This window comes from Melanerpes formicivorus, unplaced genomic scaffold, assembly GCF_026170545.1.
Source record: "Melanerpes formicivorus ecotype bairdi unplaced genomic scaffold, bMelFor1.0.p_v2 SCAF_14, whole genome shotgun sequence".
In the NCBI taxonomy this organism is placed as follows: domain Eukaryota; kingdom Metazoa; phylum Chordata; class Aves; order Piciformes; family Picidae; genus Melanerpes; species Melanerpes formicivorus.
The window spans coordinates 19,871,661-19,889,644 of NW_027142366.1; the positions used below are offsets into that span (position 1 = coordinate 19,871,661).

General features: G+C 52.6%; 1 protein-coding gene across 8 annotated transcripts in view; it reads left to right on the top strand.

The window, feature by feature from the left end:
• Positions 1–17,984, top strand: part of CLUAP1 (clusterin associated protein 1) — an 83,133-nt gene that overhangs the window by 60,239 nt on the left and 4,910 nt on the right. For 5 of the 8 annotated variants that reach the window (XM_068147358.1, XM_068147362.1, XM_068147355.1 and 2 more), the window contains 2 exons: positions 2,183–2,281; positions 8,909–8,964. In XM_068147358.1, the coding sequence (XP_068003459.1) occupies positions 2,183–2,281; positions 8,909–8,964 (155 nt within the window). The remainder of the gene's footprint in view (positions 1–2,182; positions 2,282–8,908; positions 8,965–17,984) is intronic. The other 3 variants (XM_068147360.1, XM_068147363.1, XM_068147356.1) reach the window with 2 other exon arrangements.

The following is a 17,984-nucleotide window of genomic DNA, read 5'->3' on the forward strand; positions in this document are numbered from 1 at the left end:
GACAAGAGGCAATGGCCTCAAGCTGCCCCGGGGCAGGTTTGGGTTGGCCATGAGGAACAATTTCTTCCCCTTGAGGGTTGTCCAGGCCTAGCCCAGGCTGCCCAGGGCAGTGGTGGAGTTCCCCTCCCTGAGGGCCATGGCTCAGTGGTGACCTGGCAGTGCTAAGGGTTGGACCAGATGATCTCAAATGTTTCTTGCAATAATTCTGTGATTCTAAATCACATTTTTATTCTTTCAGCATAGTTCAACTGAACCACTGAAAACTACCACAGTTTCTCTCTGATATTTAGAAGAGCAGAAAGAATGACAAGTGACCTTTATGTTCCCCTTTCAACTTGGTAATGCAGTTTCACACCTAGACATCCCCTCCCAGCACATCCCACACCCCACACACCTTCAAGGTCCCTTCCAACCCAAACCATTCTGTGATTCCCTTTCTACTCCCGAGCTGGTGCTCTAAATTCTGACAAGCCCTATTGCCAGAGCTGCAGCAGCTGAAAGGCAGCAGTAAGTCCCTGGTGGCTCCCAGAAGGGCCTGAATCTGGATGATCCTGCTGATGCTCAGCACTGTCCCCAGCAGGGTGCTCAGGCCATCCATCTTCTTGTGACAGACACTTGGAACTTGTCCCCAGCAGCCTTGTGTTTTGCTTGTGACACAACTGCAGATCCATGGTCTAATTTGACAGGACTTGGATGGATTCTTGGCTTTTAAGATAATTAGCAGTCGTTATGGCCACCAAAAAGGACCTCTCTGTAAAGCTGGCAACAACTGGCTGCTTGTCCCTGTGCCAGGACTCCAAATCCCAGTGGAAATAGAGCTTGTCTTCCAGAGGGACCTCTAATGATTGCAGTTAATTAATGCTCCCCTGGGTTCCTCGTCCTCCCGGGGAGTTGCATACTGTAGCAACAGATCTCTGGGACGTGACCAAGTCAGGCAAGAAGGTGCACTTGGGCCTCCCTCTGCAGCTTGGCAGGTTGTGGTTGGTTGGGGTCTTCCTGCTCAGTTTTGGTGTACACAGGTCTGAAGGAGCATTTCTGCTCTCTGCTGAAGTTGGTAGGAGCTTGGTCAGTAGCTCTCGGGAGCGGGATGAGGTTTCCCGAGAGATCAAGGGAAAGATCTCAGGTCTGTGCTAAGCACAAAGGATCTTCCCTACTGAAACTCACACCCCAAAGCATCCCTGGTCACACTGCAAGGAAAGAGCTCCTCAGGCCTATCTGCAGCCTGATGCTCTTGGGTTTGGTGGGAAAAGAGTATGGATCAAAGATGATCCAAGGGCTGGAGCACCTCTGCCATGAGGGCAGACTGAGGGAGCTGGGGGTGTTCAGCCAGGGAGACCTTAGAGCTGCCTGCCAGGACCTGAAGGGATCTTGCAGGAAGGTGTAGAGGAACTTCTCCTGAGGGTGTCTGGAGACAGGACAGGGGGGAATGGTTTGAAGCTGAGGCAGAGCAGGGTTAGAGTGGGGCTGAGGGTGGTGAGACACTGGAACAGGTTGCCCAGGGAGGCTGTAGCTGCCTCCTCCTTTGGGTGTTCAAGGGCAGGCTGGATGAGGCTTTGAGCAGCTGAGTCTAGTTCAGTGGTGTCCCTGCCCAGGGCAGGGGATTGGAGGAGATGAGCTCTGAGGTCTCTTCCAGCCTGAGCCATTCTAGGAATTCATGAGGCCGAAGTGGTTTGACCAAGAAACAGTGAGGAGGATGCTCTCTGCTGCATCCTCAGCTCAGGGCAGCAGTGCTGGGTGACAGGAGCAGCACAGATGACAGAGCCTAAAAGGGAGGAATTGCTGCTGAAAATGGGGGGGGAAAGGCAAAAAAGAAGGAAGGAAACCCTCCAGAAGCTAAGAATGAGCTGTGAGAGCCAGCACAGGTGGCGTGCAGGGTACAAACCTGAATCCTATATTCAGGCTCCAAGTGGCCCTTCCCAGGGAGTTTGTCTGGGCAAGGGCTGGACAAGACCTCTGCCAGGTGAGCCCAAGCAGCATCCAGGTGACAGAGCAGTGACAGCAAACAAAGTGCAGTACAGAGAGGAACTGCAGCCCCGGGGATCTGGCCCTCACTGTTTCCCTCTGCTTGTCAGGAAAGCCAGGTAGACTTGAGCAGAAGCAGAGGCTGCCAGCATCTCTGGTGTGCCACAGGTGCTGTGAGCTGTGTGTTGTGCTGATGTTCATCAGCTGCTTTTGTTTCCAGCAGCCAGCGAGGACTCCGAGCTGGAGAGCGGGGAGGATGAGGGCCCCGGCAGTGAAGCGGAGCGCGGGCAGCGCGGCGCCGCGGGAGCTCTGCTGCAAGGTACCACCGCCTCTCCTGGGCTGGCTCATCCAGCAGGCTCTGAGGGCTGCATTCCTTCTGTCACCACTTCTGGCCTGTGTCACTTGCAGAGCCTGCAGACACCTGTGGTTTTTGAGTGCAGTTCTGCTCTGCTCTCTCTGAGCACAAAGCAAGAAGATGCAGTTCACAGAGTGGCTCAGGCTGGAGGGGACCTCAGAGCTCATCTCCTCCAACCCCCTGCCCTGGGCAGGGACACCTCTCAACTAAACTCACCTCTCAACTAAACTCACCTCTCAACTAAACTCACCTCTCAAGGCCTCACCCAGCCTGGCCTTCCACACCCCTAGGGAGGCATCCAGAGCCTCCCTGGACAGCCTGTGCCAGAGTCTCACCACCCTCACACTGAAGAACTCCTTCCTCAGCTCCACTCTAACCCTGCTCTGCCTCAGCTCCAAACCATTCCCCCTGGGCCTGCCTCAGACCCCCTCAGCCAAAGTTCCTCTGCAGCCTTCCTGCAGGATCCCTTCAGCTCCTGGCAGGCAGCTCTCAGGTGCCCCTGGAGTCTTCTCCAGGCTGAACACCCCCAGCTCCCTCAGCCCTGTGCTCACAGCAGAGGTTCTCAAGTCAGTATCATTCAGCTGTTTCTTACCCTCAGTTCTCTGCTTTCCTTAAAACTTGGCAGCTGTTGAGAAGTGCCAGAGCCACTGGTACCCACCAGGGGTTTTCATGTGGCTGTTTCTCAGGGAAGGGTTTGTACACAACTTTTGGAGCTTTGGCAGTGACTGTGTAAACTGTCTGTGATGCTGCAGCTGAGAGAGCATCATAACCTAGCACTGTGGGCGCTGGCTGAAGCCAAGGGCAGCTTTTCACAGCAGTTTTAGGAGCACAAAGCTTTACTGTGGAAGTGGCTTTTGTGTCAAGGGGGAGATTTGTAGGCAGAGCTTTGTTATCAATGATTGCACTCACTGAGGCTCAGCACTGGTGTGCCAGACTGAAAGCAGGCAGCTCCCATCCTCTGCTGTGCTCTTTAGATTGCTTTCTGTGCCTTTCTGGATCTCTTCTCAGCGTGCAGTCAGCTGCTCCTGGTCGATGATGGTCCTCTGGCCTTTGCATTCCCTGAGCATGCTGCTTGCTCGCTGCCTGGTTGCTCGTGGAAGTGCACACTCTGGATCAGCCTCTGGAGCTCCTGAAGGAAGGCTCTGGCTTGCCTACTGCCTCTTGATACAGCACAAACTTCCAGTCCCATGTTCTGGACAAGAAGCTCTGGGGAAAAGGGCCTGGGAGTCCTGGTGGACAACACGATGACCATGAGCCAGCAGTGTGTCCTTGAGCCAAGAGTGCCAGTGGCATCCTGGAGTGCATCAAGGGGAGTGTGGCCAGCAGGTCAAGGGAGGTTCTCCTGCCCCTCTGTGCTGGTGAGGCCTCACCTGGGGCACTGTGAGAGCATCCCAGCTCAAGAAGGACAAAAACTACTGGAGAGAGTCCAGCACAGGGCCATTGAGCTGCTGAGGGGCCTGGGACACTGGTCACCTGAGGAGAGGCTGAGAGAGCTGGGGCTGGTCAGCCTGAAGAAGAGGAAGCTGGGGGGAGATCTCACCAATGCTTACAAATATCTAAGGGTGGGTGTTAGGAGGATGGGCCCAGACTCTTCTCAGTGGTCCCCAGTGACAGGACAAGAGGCCCTCCTGGACATGTTCCTGTGTGACCTGTTTTAGGTGACCCTGCTTTGGCAGGGGCATTGGACTCCATGATCTTCAGAGGTCCCTTCCAACCCCTGCCACATAAGAATGGGCAGTACTGCATGAGCTCACCCTAGCAGCAGCAGACACCCCAAGGCTGAATTCTCCTAAAGAAAAGTGCAGATGTTTTGAGCCAAAGCCAGCAGCTGTGGTCAGTCTCACAGTGTGGCTACAGCTACAGCCAGTGGGTGCCTTGCTGAGATGGTGCTGAGCAGAGTCTAACAAGGCTTGCCTCCAGCTCTGCCAGCACAGACTGCACTGCAGCACTGGAGGGGGAGCTCTGTGGTCCAGGTCCTTCAGCAGGGGTGAGCTTCCATGTTTTGACTGCATGCCTCTCATCAGCTGAAGTGCTGGAGACACATCCAGGCCTGAGATTAATGCCAGGTACACCAGCTTCTTTTAGAACATCAGGCTGAACATTCCCTGGCCATTTGTCATTACACACACCAAGAACCTGCACATCTTCTCCAGCACAGGGAGTCTGCTCTTAAAATGCACTTAAGGACTCAGGCAGCATGACAGGAACATTGCTTCTACTAATTGCTGGCTTTGCCTTGCCTCAGTTCCAGGGCCTTCAATCACTGCCTCTCCAAGCTCTGTATTTCCTTACAGGGTGGTGCTTCTTTTCTTTCCCCTGGTGAGGCCACATCTGGAATATTGTGTCCAGCTCTGGGCCCCTCAGCTCAAGAAGGAGCTCAGGGAACTGCTTGAGAGAGTCCATCCCAGAGCCACAGAGCTGCTGCAGGCAGTGGAACATCTCCCTGTGAAGACAGCTGAGGGAGCTGGGGCTGGGAGCTTGGAGCAGAGGAGCCTGAGGGCTGCCCTCAGTGCTGGGGCTAAAGATGTGCAGGGCTGGAGCCAGGCTCTGCTCAGGGATGGCCAAGCACAGCACAAGGGGCACTGGGGGCAAGCTGGAGCAGAGGAGGTGCCAGGGAAACAGAGGGGAAACTTTGTCCCTGTGAGGGTGGCAGAGCCTGGAGCAGGCTGCCCAGTTTAGGAAGGACATTGAGAGACTTGAAGGTGTCCAGAGAAGGGAAAGGAGGCTGGGGAGAGGCCTTGAGCACAGCCCTGTGAGGAGAGGCTGAGGGAGCTGGGGTTGCTCAGCCTGGAGAAGAGGAGGCTCAGGGGAGACCTTCTTGCTCTCTGCAACTCCCTGAAGGGAGGTTGGAGCCAGGTGGGGGTTGGGCTCTGCTCCCAGGCAGCCAGCACCAGAACAAGAGGACACAGTCTCAAGCTGTGCCAGGGGAGGTTCAGGCTGGAGGTGAGGAGAAAGTTGTTCACTGAGAGAGTTGTTAGCCACTGGGATGTGCTGCCCAGGGAGGTGGTGGAGTCCCCATCCCTGGAGGTGTTCAGGAGGGGATTGGATGTGGCACTTGGTGCCATGGTTTAGTTATGAGGTCTGTGGTGACAGGTTGGACTCCATCATCTTTGAGGTCTCTTCCAACGTTGGTGATACTGTGAGAGGTTGTGGAGTCTCCTCTGGGGACATTCAACCCCCACCAGCCATTGTGATCCTGCACAAGCTCCTGTGGGTGCCCCTGCTCTGGCAGAGGGTTGGACTGGATGATCTCTGGAGGTCCCTTCTAGCCCCTACCCATCTGTGATTGTGTGATCCTGAGCCTAAGAAGAAAGGGTCCACTGTGGCAGTTGCTGTAGCTGCTGTCATTCAGTTTCACAGCTCCAGTTTTCAGGTCCTTAGTATGGCAGGAGAAGACCTCCTCCCTCTGTCCACACTGGCTAGGCACATGGAGACATGGAGACAGAATCTCTCTTATTAGGCCACTGAGAAAAATCAGCACACCCTCCTGAGTCTTTTCATCAGATTTTCCTCCTGGTTTTATTCTTTTAGCCAGTGAGAAGATTTGCAGGTACAGGATTTGGTCTTCCATGGAGCAGAAAAGTGTCAGCTGGGGCAGCAGGTCTGCTAGCTCGTGTGGGATGGGGGGAAAACCAAAGCCTTACCCAGCACCTCCAGAGAGGAATAGGCAGGAGGAGATCAAGGAGGAAGCTATGGAGCTTGTATCTCATAGACTCATAGAGTGGCCCAGGTTGGAAGGGACCTGAGCACCAAACAGAGTTAATGGGGCTATGGAGCTTCAGCCTGCCCATGGAATCATTTTGGTTGGAAAAAGCCTTTCAGCTCCTCCAGTCCAACCATTCTCTAATTCTGCCCAGGCTGGGGCTGAGCCCTGGCCCTCAGCACCACAGCTCTGCCTCTGGGAAACACCTCCAGGGCTGGGGATTCAGCCACCCCCTTGGGCAGCCTGGGCCAGGCACTGAGAACCCTTTCAGTGAAGAAGTTTATTAGAATAAACCTTTATTAGAATAAACCAAACCAGGTTGGAAGAGACCTTCAAGATCATCGTGTCCAACCCATCAACCCACCCAAACAGCTAACCCATGGCACCAAGCACCCCATCAAGTCTCCTTCTGAACACCCTCAATGACGGTGACTCCACCACCTCCCCGGGCAACCCATTCCAATGGGCAATCACTCTCTCTGTATAGAACTTCTTCCTAACATCCAACCTGAACCTCCCCTGGTGCAGCCTGAGACTGTGTCCTCTTGTTCTGGTACTGGGTGCCTGGGAGAAGAGACCATCATCAGCCTGTCTACAACCTTGCTTCAGGTAGTTGTAGAGAGTGATAAGGTCACCCCTGAGTCTCCTCTTCTCCAGGCTAAGCAACCCCAGCTCCCTCAGCCTCTCCTCACAGGGCTGTGCTCCAAACCCCTCACCAACTTTGTTGCTCTTCTCTGGACTCGTTCCAGCAAGTCAACCTCCTTCCTACACTGAGGGGCCCAGAACTGCACACAGGACTCAAGGTGTGGCCTAACCAGTGCAGTGTACAGGGGCAGAATGACCTCCCTGCTCCTGCTGGCCACACTGTTCTTGATGCAGGCCAGGATGCCATTGGCCCTCTTGGCTGCCTGGGCACACTGCAGGCTCATGTTCAGCCTACCATCAACCAGCACCCCCAGGTCCCTCTCTGCCTGGCTGCTCTCTAGCCACTCTGACCCCAGCCTGTAGCACTGCCTGGGGTTGTTGTGGCCAATGTGCAGAACCCGGCATTTGGATGTGTTCAATCTCCTGCCGTTGGATTCTGCCCATGTTTCTTCTGTGTCCAACCTAAACCTCCCTTGGAGCAGCTTGAGGCCATCTCCTCTTGTCCTGTCACTTGTTGCTAGGGAGAAGAAACTGATCCCAGGCTGGCTCCAACCTCCTGGCACCTCCTGTGCAGAGCAGTTGCTCTCAGCAGCTTTCTGAGGCCCATCTGATTCCAGTACGAGCTGAACTCAAATCCTGAAGAGTGCAGGAACTTCCCCCAGGTTCCCTCCAGCTCTTGAGCTGTCCCAGTGCCCAGGAAGGTTTCCTGAGCTGGGTGTGGTTTCCTCAGTTCTGGTGTAACCCTCAGCAGATGTTTGGGTTTGGTTTTTGTCTAAGAACCTCCCTGGTTTTCCCTTGAACTCCAGCAGATGTTTGTTATCCAGGGGGCTCCCCACAGTGCTGGAAGCTGCATTGTGTTCACCTGTGCAGAGCCATCTTCCCAGGCTCATTCACAGCAGTGTTCTGAAATGCTTTTTGGAATGATAGAATCAGAATGCTCTGGGTTGGAAGGGACTTCCAAAGCTCACCCAGCCCAAGCCCTGCACCCAGCAGGGACAGCCTCCACCAGCTCAGGGTGCCCAGAGCCCTCTCCAGCCTCACCTTGAATCTCTCCAGGGCTGGAGCCTCAGCCACCTCCCTGGGCAGCCTGCTGCAGGGTTCCAGCAGCCTCCTGGGGCAGAACTTGTTCCTCACATCCAAGCTTAATCTGCTCTGCTCTCATCTCAAACCACTGCCCCTGGGGCTGTCCCTGCAGCCCTTGGGGAGCAGTCCTCTGCAGCCTGCTTGGAGTGCTTTCAGGTACTGGTAGGGTGTTATTAGGTGTCCCCAGAGCTGTCTTCTCTCTAGGATGAACACCCCCAGCTCCCTCATCCTGTCCCCATAGCAGAGTTCCTCCAGCCCCCTGATAATTTTCATGGCCTTCCTCTGGACCTGCTCCATCAGGTCCATGTCCTCCAAGCTGCAGATCTCTCTGCTCTCCCCAGTGGTGGTTAGTGGCTGGTGGGGCAGCCATGGCAGCCTGCCCAGGCTGTGCTCACAGCAGAAATGAGCCCCTTAGCACAGCTGTGCCTGCCTGTGGGCAATCACCCTCTGCTCCACACTGCCAGGACCTTCCAGCCCCTGGAGAGCAATCCCCTGAGTGCTTCAGCTCTGATGTTGGTGTTCTCAATGTCCTTCCTAAACTGAGGGGCCCAGAACTGGACACAGGACTCAAGGTGTGGCCTAACCAGTGCAGTGTACAGGGGCAGAATGACCTCCCTGCTCCTGCTGGCCACACTCTGCCTGATGCAGGCCAGGATGCCATTGGCCCTCTTGGCCACCTGGGCACACTGCTGGCTCATGTTCAGGCAGCTGTCAATCAGCACCCCCAGGTCCCTCTCTGTTTGGGAGCTCTCAGCCACTCTGACCCCAGCCTGTAGCTCTGCATGGGGTTGCTGTGGCCAAAGTGCAGCCCCTGGCACTTGGACTTGTTGAATGCCATCCTGTTGGACTCTGCCCACCTGTCCAGTCAGTCTGTTTTGCTCTCTGTTGCAAGAGGGCAGTGTTATAAACCGGGATGGTTTTCATCAATCAACCCAGGGCCACACAGGGGGAGAGCAGCTCTCCTGCAGCCTCTTGCCTTCACATAGCTGCCCCAGAGGCTCAGTGTGGCAGCATGGAGCATGCTTGCTGCTGAGGGGCTGTGGGAAGCTGCACTGAGAAGGAGCAAACGTGTCTGTGGGTTCAGCAGAGCAGGACAAAGAGAGGTCCTTGTGAACCTGGTGGTGCCCCCCAGGGCTGAGTGATTCTCTTTGCTCTTGCAGGAAGAGCTGCTGCAAGGGTCGTGGGAACAATGCAAGGTGGAGACACGGAGGAAGATGTAAGTAACCATCTGGTGTGCCTGCAGAGCTCCTCTGACAGTGCTTTAGAAGGGCAGCCTCAGCTAGAACAACATCTTCTTACCTGCTGAATCTTCATGCCCCACACCTGCTTCTCCCCTCCTCTCCTCCAGCTGGCTGCTCTCTCTCTGCACAGACATGCTCCTGGTTTGTTTTGCTCCTGCAGTCCCTGTGCTGGAGTCTGACCAGCAGCACATGGGCTGCAGGAGTGCCATGGTGATGAGCTCATGGGAAGAGGGGACCAGGACCTGGATGCATGGATCTAAATCCTTGACATTGCTCTAGAAACAGCCTCCTAGGAGCTCCCTCAGTGACCTGTACTGGCAGCATCACTCCTTCAGTCCACCTGTCCTGGTTTGAGGCCAGACAGATCCTCTCTTGCCCCTGAAAGGGGCAAAAGAATGACACTGATCACAGCAGTGGATTGGAGAGTGATGGGAAGTTTAAATGGAAGAGCAATTGGTGTTTTACAGAAACTACAAAGCATAGTGACAGAGAATCCCAAAGCATACAGAGTTCCTTACAGCACACCCAAAGATCCCCAACCTTTCCCTTCTCCCCACCTGAGGGTCTACCCAAAACCCCCAGGGCTGTTTCTTCCCCTCTCACCCTGCTAGGCTGCTCTCAGCTGGCCAGGTCTGAGACTGCCTGCGCCCTTCTCCTCCTGGCATTAGGCCTGGCCAGGCCTAAGAGGCCTTGAGACACTCCCCCAGGGCATGGGAGCATCTCCCATGGGAGCAGAGAGGGAAGGAAGAGGCAGAGAAGGACTTTGCAGAGGGATTTATAGGGTGCAGGATTTATGGGTGTGAAACAGGCTGTTCCTGTGTCCACCTTACTGGATTGGACACTCAGGACAGCAGAGGTGTAACTGATGTGGCAGTAATAGGAGGCACCCAGCCTGACCTGCCACACCTCCAGATGGTGAGGCAGGGATGAGAGCTGAGCTGTGCCCCTCGGGTTGTCCCCCAGCAGATAAAGCTGTCCCACAGCTTCTGCTTTTGGATCTGATGGGCAGGGCGTGGCTGAACCCAGGTTTGGCCAGCAGATGCATGTTCTGATTTTTGTGCTCAGCCTGTGGCATAGGTGGGCAACTTTTCTGTGCCTCCAGACACTCCTGAGTGGCTGCTTCTGTACTTGGAAGCTGAAGCCAGCTGCTGTCCTGTGGTCTGCATCCACACAGTAACCTTTTCCCACCATCCCAAAAAGATGATGGGATCTGAGCTGCCAGGCAGGAGCTGTGGGGCAGTCCTGTCACTCAGCACCTCCTGGGGTGTTGTTCTGGGGAGTGGTCATTGGCCTGGGATAGAAGGCAGTGGAATCACAGAGTGCTTTAGGCTGGAAAAGACCTTTAAGGTCATCAGGCCTAACCATGAAGCCAGCACTGCCAGATCAGCACTGCACTTGCCAGAGAAGGACCAGCTCCCTTCCTTCTGCCCACCCTCATCTTTCTCTGGAGAGGAGCTTGCAGGACTGCAGAGGAGCTGCTGTCTGCTTCTGCCAGGCTGGATGTGGTTAAGACTCTTCATGGCCTTCTGGGGAATGACTTCTGCTGCTGGCGTTCAGACCTATTTCCGGGGCCCCCAAGAAAGAAAGGACAAAGGAGAAATTATCCTTGGTTGATGAGGACTGGGTTAGAGAACAGTTAAGTCAGTCATCTGGACATCCATAAATTAGGGTTAATTGAGAAATTAAGAGCCCAGCTGCAGTGCAGGCACACCCAGGCACACAGCAGGGGCAGCAAACAAGAGCAATTGGAAGTCTTGGTACACCAGGAGGCAGTCGAGAGCCCAGCTGCAGTGCATGTACACCAATGCACACAGCATGGGCAATGAGCAAGAGGAGCTGGAAGTCCTGGTCCACCAGGAGGATTATGATATAGTTGCTATCTCAGAAACATGGTGGGATGACTCACACAACTGGAGCACTGCACTGGGGGGCTACAGGCTCTGTAGGAGAGACAGGTGAGGGAGAAGAGGGGCAGGGGTGGCTCTGTATATTAGGGAGTCACTCTGCCACAGAACTTGAAGTGGAGAAAGAAGGGATTGAGAGCCTGTGGGTTACAATCAGAGGGAGGCCTAACAGATCTGACATCCTGGTTGGAGTCTGTTATAGAGCACCCAGCCAGGATGAGGAGGCTGATGAAACATTCTACAAACAACTGGAGGCTGTCTCAAGATCATCAGATCTTGTCCTTGTCGGTGACTTCAACCTGCCAGATATCTGCTGGGAACTTAGGAGGGAGGAGGCAGTCCAGGAGGTTTCTAGAGCATATGGAGGACAGCTTCCTGACACAGCTGTTAAGCGAGCCTACCAGGGGTCAGGCCCTGCTTGACCTGCTGTTCTCCAATAGGGAAGAGCTGGTGGGAGAGGTGATGGTGGGAGGCTGCCTAGGGTGCAGTGATGATGAGCGAAAGTTGATTTCTTTGTGGAACACACTGAATTTCTCCATTCTCTTGCATTACCCAGCAAGTGTGATCAGGACCTTCAGCTGAAACCACCCCTCGGACAGGTTTAGCTTCTCCTCAGGGAGAAAACACCCAAACAGTTTTACCTAACAGATTCTTTTCTCTCACAACAGGAACTCTATCACCTTCTACCTTCTGTAGCAGATCTCAATGTGCAGGTCCAGCTCAATTCACTGAGCCTCTACTCTTTACCAGCCAGGCTGCTGGTGCTAGATGCTTCTCCCAGTTTTTCAAAGATCCACCCCCCATGGCTTTCAGAGTGGTCTTCAGCAAACCATTGTAGCCTTCAATCTTCCCTGCAGCTGGTGCATAGTAGGGAATGTGGAATATCCACTCAATACCATGTTCCTTTGCCCAGCTCTTTACAAGGTTGTTCTTGAAATGAGTTCCGTTGTCTGACTCAATCCTCTCTGGAGTTCCGTGTCTCCACAGGATCTGTCTCTCCAGACCGAGAATGGTGTTGCGTGCAGTTGCATGTGGAACTGGATAAGTTTCCAACCATCCAGTGTTTGCCTCTACCATAGTAAGCACGTATTGCTTACCAGAACAAGAATGTGGTAGAGTGATGTAGTCAATCTGCCAAGCTTCACCATACTTGTACTTGGACCATCTGTCACCATACCACAAGGGCTTGATTGGTTTTGCCTGCTTAATAGCAGCACAAATGTCACAGTCATGGATGACTTGTGTGATAGCATCCATGGAAATGTCTATGGATCTGTCACGAGCCCATTGGTATGTTGCATCTCTGCCTTGATGTCCTGACGAATCGTGAGCCCACCGAGCTAAGAACATCTCACCTCGGTGTTTCCAGTCAAGATCAAGATTAGAGTCCATATCTACTCCAGAAACTCTTGCAGCTAGATCTGCCTGATGGTTGTGTTGCTGTTCCTCAGTAGCTTTGCTCTTAGGAATGTGAGCATCGATGTGTCTCACCTTCACTGGAATTCTCTCGATTCGATCAGCAATGTCCTGCCACAGGTCTGCTGCCCAAATGGGTTTTCCTTTCCTCTGCCAACCACTCTTCTTCCAGTTCCTTAGCCAACCCCATAGAGCATTGGTTATCATCCATGAGTCGGTGTAGAGATAAAGCTTTGGCCATCTCTCATGTTCAGCCACGTCGAGATCTAGCTGGACAGCTTTTACCTCTGCAAACTGACTGGATTCTCCTTCTCCATCCTTCGCCTCTGCAACTCGGCGTGTTGGACTCCACACTGCAGACTTCCACCTTCGCTTGTTCCCAACAAGACGACAGGAACCGTCTGTGAACAAAGCATATTCCTTTTCATCATCAGAAAGGTCATTGTAAGGAGGAGCTTCCTCAGCACGAGTTACTTTCTCCTCTGGAGGTTTAGCACAGTTGGTACCTTCAGGCCAACTTGAGATCACCTCCACTAGACCAGGTCTTTCGAGATTTCCCATTCGAGCTCTCAGTGTTATCAGAGCCATCCACTTAGACCAGGTTGAGTCTGTGGCATGATGTGGTGTGGAGCCTTTGCCTTTGAACATCCAATTCAAAACTGGTAATCTGGGAGCTAAGAGAAGTTGTGATTCAGTTCCAATTGCTTCAAAAGCTGCTTTTACTCCTTCATAGGCAGCTAGAATCTCTTTCTCTGTTGGAGTATAATTAGCCTCTGAACCTCTGTATCCTCTCCTCCAGAAACCAAGAGGTCGTCCACGTGTCTCCCCTGGAGCTCTCTGCCACAGGCACCAGGTTGGACCATTGTCACTTGCAGCTGTGTACAAAATGTTCTTCCTCTCTGGACCAGCTGGGACAGGTCCCAGACCCACTGCTTGAACTACCTCCTGCTTTATCTGGTCAAAGGCTGCTTGCTGCTCAGGTCCCCAGTGGAAACTGTTTCTCTTTCCAGTCACATCATACAGAGGTTTCACAATCTGACTGTATCCAGGAATGTGCAGTCTCCACAACCCCACTGTACCCAAGAAACGTAGGGTCTCTTGCTTGCTCATGGCATTGGCCATGGTAGAGACTCTGTTTACCACATCCACCGGAATGTGTCGGCATCCATCCTGCCACTGCACTCCCAGAGACTGGATCTCTCTGGCAGCTCTTTCACCTCATCTCACTCAATGGCCAAACAGCTTCCAGGAGAATGTCAATGATTTTGTTACCTTTCTCCAAGACTTCTTCAGCAGTTTCACCCCAGAGGATGATGTCATCGATGAACTGGATGTGTTCTGGAGCAACACCTTTCTCCAGAGCATCGTGGATCACTGCATGACAGATGCTTGAGCTGTGGATCCAGCCCATTGGCAGTCTGTTGAAAGTGTACTGGATTCCTCTCCAGGTGAAAGCAAACTGAGGCCTGCATTCCTCTGCTATGGGAATAGAGAAAAATGCATTAGCAATGTCTATGGTAGCATACCATTTGGCCTCTTTGGATTCCAGCTCATACTGTATCTCCATCATGTCTGGCACTGCTGCACTCATAGGTGGTGTCACTTCATTCAGGGCTCGGTAGTCGACTGTCAGACGCCAGTCTCCATTCTGCTTCCGCACAGGCCACACTGGACTGGTGAAAGGTGAATGAGTTTTGCTGACGACTTTCTGACTCTCCAACTGACGAATCAGATTCTGAATGGGCAACAAAGAGTCAGGGTTGGTTCTGTATTGTCTGTGATGCACAGTCTGAGAAGCAACCGGCAATTTAATGTCCTGTATCTTGTGTTGTCCCACAACTGCAGATTCATCAGAAAGCTCAGGTCTGACAAACAGCTTCAGTTTTTGTCCATCAATTTCTACAGAAGCTGCTCCAAAAGCCCATTTGTAACCTCTAGAGTCTCTGAAAGGCCCTTCTCTCAGAAAATCAATTCCCAAAATACAAGGTGCATCAGGTCCGGTCACAACTGTATGCTTCCTCCATTGTTTACCAGTTAAACTTATATTAACCTCTATCTTACTTAACTCTTGAGATCCACCAGTGACTCCCAGAATAGTTATAGACTCTGATCCCTGATAATTTGATGGCATTATGGTGCACTGAGCTCCTGTGTCAACCAAGGCCCTGTACTTCCAAAATTGTGAAGTGCCAGGCCACTGGATGTACACATCCCAATAGATTCTGTTATCTCTGTTATCCCTCTCCTCCCCCTGGCGGGAGGCAGGGCACCCCTAGTTATGGGGAACATGTGTACATGTGCATTGCACACAGTGTGCAGTGTTATAGCTTTGCCTGTTATAACTGGAGCCACTGTTGGAGCTACTAGAGTTGCTCTGGGGGACTGTGGAAGTAACAGCTACCCTTCTGGTATTGCTACCTCGGGTTCTGCCACTCTGCAGTTCCCTCAGTCTCCTGAAAAGATTAGAAGTTGGTTGGCCATCCCAGCGGTTCATGTTCTCACCAAACTGATCACACAAAGTTATCCAAATGGTCCTACTTGACTGCCTTGGTGGTCTGCTTTGGTTTGATCTGTTTTGGAATGACCTCCTTGGAGGACGTGTATTCCTCACAGATGAAACTTGTATCCACCTGGAGGAAGAATTGAAATTATCTTTCTGTGCCAATTGGGATATGGAACCTTTCAGCTCTTTCATGTAATTCTGTATTTCACCAGACAGAGTTTCAATGGCTGAAACCAAAGAAACACGTGTCATGCTATCCTCCAATTGTCTCATTTGATCAGTGAATTGGCCAACCATAGGAGGAGCTCCACCATAATTTCTTGCCACAATCCTGCTTGCCAGAATGTTTGCATAATTAGAAGGAGCAAGTTTGATGAGCTTTTTAGCAAGACCAGTTCCTACAGGAATGTCATCAGGATTCAGAGTTTCATGTTCACCACAGAGTATCTCTCTAACAGCAAATTCTCTCAGGCACTTAATTCCCTCATCTATGGTAGTCCAGGGCTTAGGATTCCATGGAAGATCATCTCGGGAAGGGTATCTCATGAGAGCTGCCAATAAAAGGTGTATCCACAGAGAAACATAGAATACATAGAATAAACCAGGTTGGAAGAGACCTTCAAGATCATCGCGTCCAACCCTTCAACCAATCCAACACCACCTAAACAACTAACCCATGGCACCAAGCACCCCATCAAGTCTCCTCCTGAACACCTCCGATGATGGTGACTCCACCACCTCCCCAGGCAGCCCATTCCAATGGGCAGTCTCTGTGTAGAACTTCTTCCTAACATCAAACCTGAACCTCCCCTGGCGCAGCCTGAGACTGTGTCCTCTTGTTCTGGTGCTGGCTGCCTGGGAGAAGAGACCAACATCCACCTGTCTATAACCTGCCTTCAGGGAGCTGTAGAGAGCAAGAAGGTCTCCCCTGAGCCTCCTCTTCTCCAGGCTAATCAACCCCAGCTCCCTCAGTCTCTCCTCACAGGGCTGTGTTCCAAACCCCTCCCCAGCTTTGTTGCCCTTCTCTGGACACCTTCCAGCAGCTCAACCTCCTTCCTAAACTGAGGGGCCCAGAACTGGACACAGGACTCAAGGTGTGGCCTAACCAGTGCAGTGTACAGGGGCACAATGACCTCCCTGCTCCTGCTGGCCACACTCTTCCTGATGCAGGCCAGGATGCCATTGGCCCTCTTGGCTGCCTGGGCACACTGCAGGCTCATGTTCAGCCTACCATCGACCAGTACCCCCAAGTCCCTCACTGCCTGGCTGCTCTCAGCCACTCTGACCCTAGCCTGTAGCACTGCCTGGGGTTGTTGTGGCCAATGTGCAGAACCTGGCACTTGGATGTGTTCAATCTCCTGCCCTTGGACTCTGCCCATCTGTCCAGCCTGTCGAGGTCCCTCTGCAGAGCCTCTCTACCCTCCAGCAGATCAACTCCTGCCCCCAGCTTGGTATCATCAGCAAATTTACTGATGATGGACTCAATGCCCTCGTCCAGATCATCAATAAAGATGTTAAAAAGCAGAGAGCCCAGCACTGATCCTTGGGGCACACCACTGGTGCCTGGCTGCCAGCTGGCTGTGGCACCATTCACCACCACTCTCTGGGCTCAGCCCTCCAGCCAGTTCCTAACCCAATGCAGTGTGCTCCCATCCAAGCCATGGGCTGACAGCTTGGCCAGGAGTTTGCTGTGGGGGATGGTGTCAAAGGCCTTGCTGAGGTCCAGGTAGACTACATCAACAGGCCTTCCCACATCCACCAGGCAGTCACCTGGGCATAGAAGGAGATCAGGTTGGTCAGGCAGGACCTGCCCTTCCTAAATCCATGCTGGCTGGGCCTGATCCCTTGGCCATCCTGTAAGTGCAGTGTGACTGCACTCAAGATGACCTGTTCCATGATCTTGCCTGGCACTGAGGTCAGGCTGACAGGCCTATAATTCCCTGGCTCATCCAACCGGCCCTTCTTGTGGATGGGCACCACACTGGCATCCACCTTACTGATAGACCTGCCTAGATGTCTATCTATTCCATTATCCTTTGAGAGAGTGCCTAGCTGAGATGCTGACTTGTCTCCCACTATTAGAGCTGGTGCACCTGTATCAAAACATCTACCAAGCCAAGCTAGAACTGGCTCATTCTCTGCTCTGACGTAATCCTTCCGCACACGTCGTAACTCTTGCCTCGGTGCCGAGGAATGTTGAATATTATCCTCTTCCTCATCTGTTTCATCTTCCTGAACATGTTGTCCCCATAATCCTGCTGACACTCTCTTAAGGATCTCTTTAAGCTCGGAAGCACCTCCATTGGCTGTTGTCTTACCAAGGCCTACAATTTGCCCTACTGGATCTCCATCTTGTGATGGTCTCAATAACTCAGCTATATCTTTAAGACAAACCTTCTCTTCCTCCTCAGCAGGCTCTTTATTGGCAGAAGTTCCCTCAGCAGCAGCAGTATCTTGCTGCTCTGCCCCATCAGCTCCTGGATCAGCTCTGCGCCTTCCACCTCTCTTATCTAAAGCTGCTACTTGCTTAATTGGAGCTGTGTTTGAATTCACAGCCACCCTAACAGAAGCCGACAGGTTTTGAGACGGACCAGCTGCTGTGGAGGAGACTTCCGGTCCTGCCGAAGAAGAAGGAAATGGCTTTGCCTCTCTAATGGCTGCCGAGGACATGGGAGCTGCCATGTTAGGAGCTGCTGCTGCACTGCCACTGCCGCTGCCTGGTTGCCAGAATCACCACCAGCAGCGTTCAAAGCAGCCTTCCCAATAGCCTGTTTAGGTCTATTCTTAACTGATTCAGACTCTCCTCTCTCCTCATCACTGGAAATCTCCAGGGTTGAGTTGGAGCTCTGCTTCCTTCTCTTTGGTCTGCTCTTGATAACGAAGCAAGTTTTAGATACCTTCCTCTCCTGTATCAGAGCTACTAACAAGCACACATTAATCATCACCGATAGCAGGATCACACAGGCCAAATAAATCACCTTTGGATCCCAGCCATCACTTAATATTACTCTTTCACATACTGGAATCTTAAACTCCCTTATCTCAATGGGGAGAGTGGTAGAGGTTACAGTTCTGTATCTTTTAAGCCAAAAGAATCCCAGAAACAGGTCACAGAGAGGCTGGAGAATCTTAGACTTAAACCATAAATTTGATTTATACATTGAGTACCTGC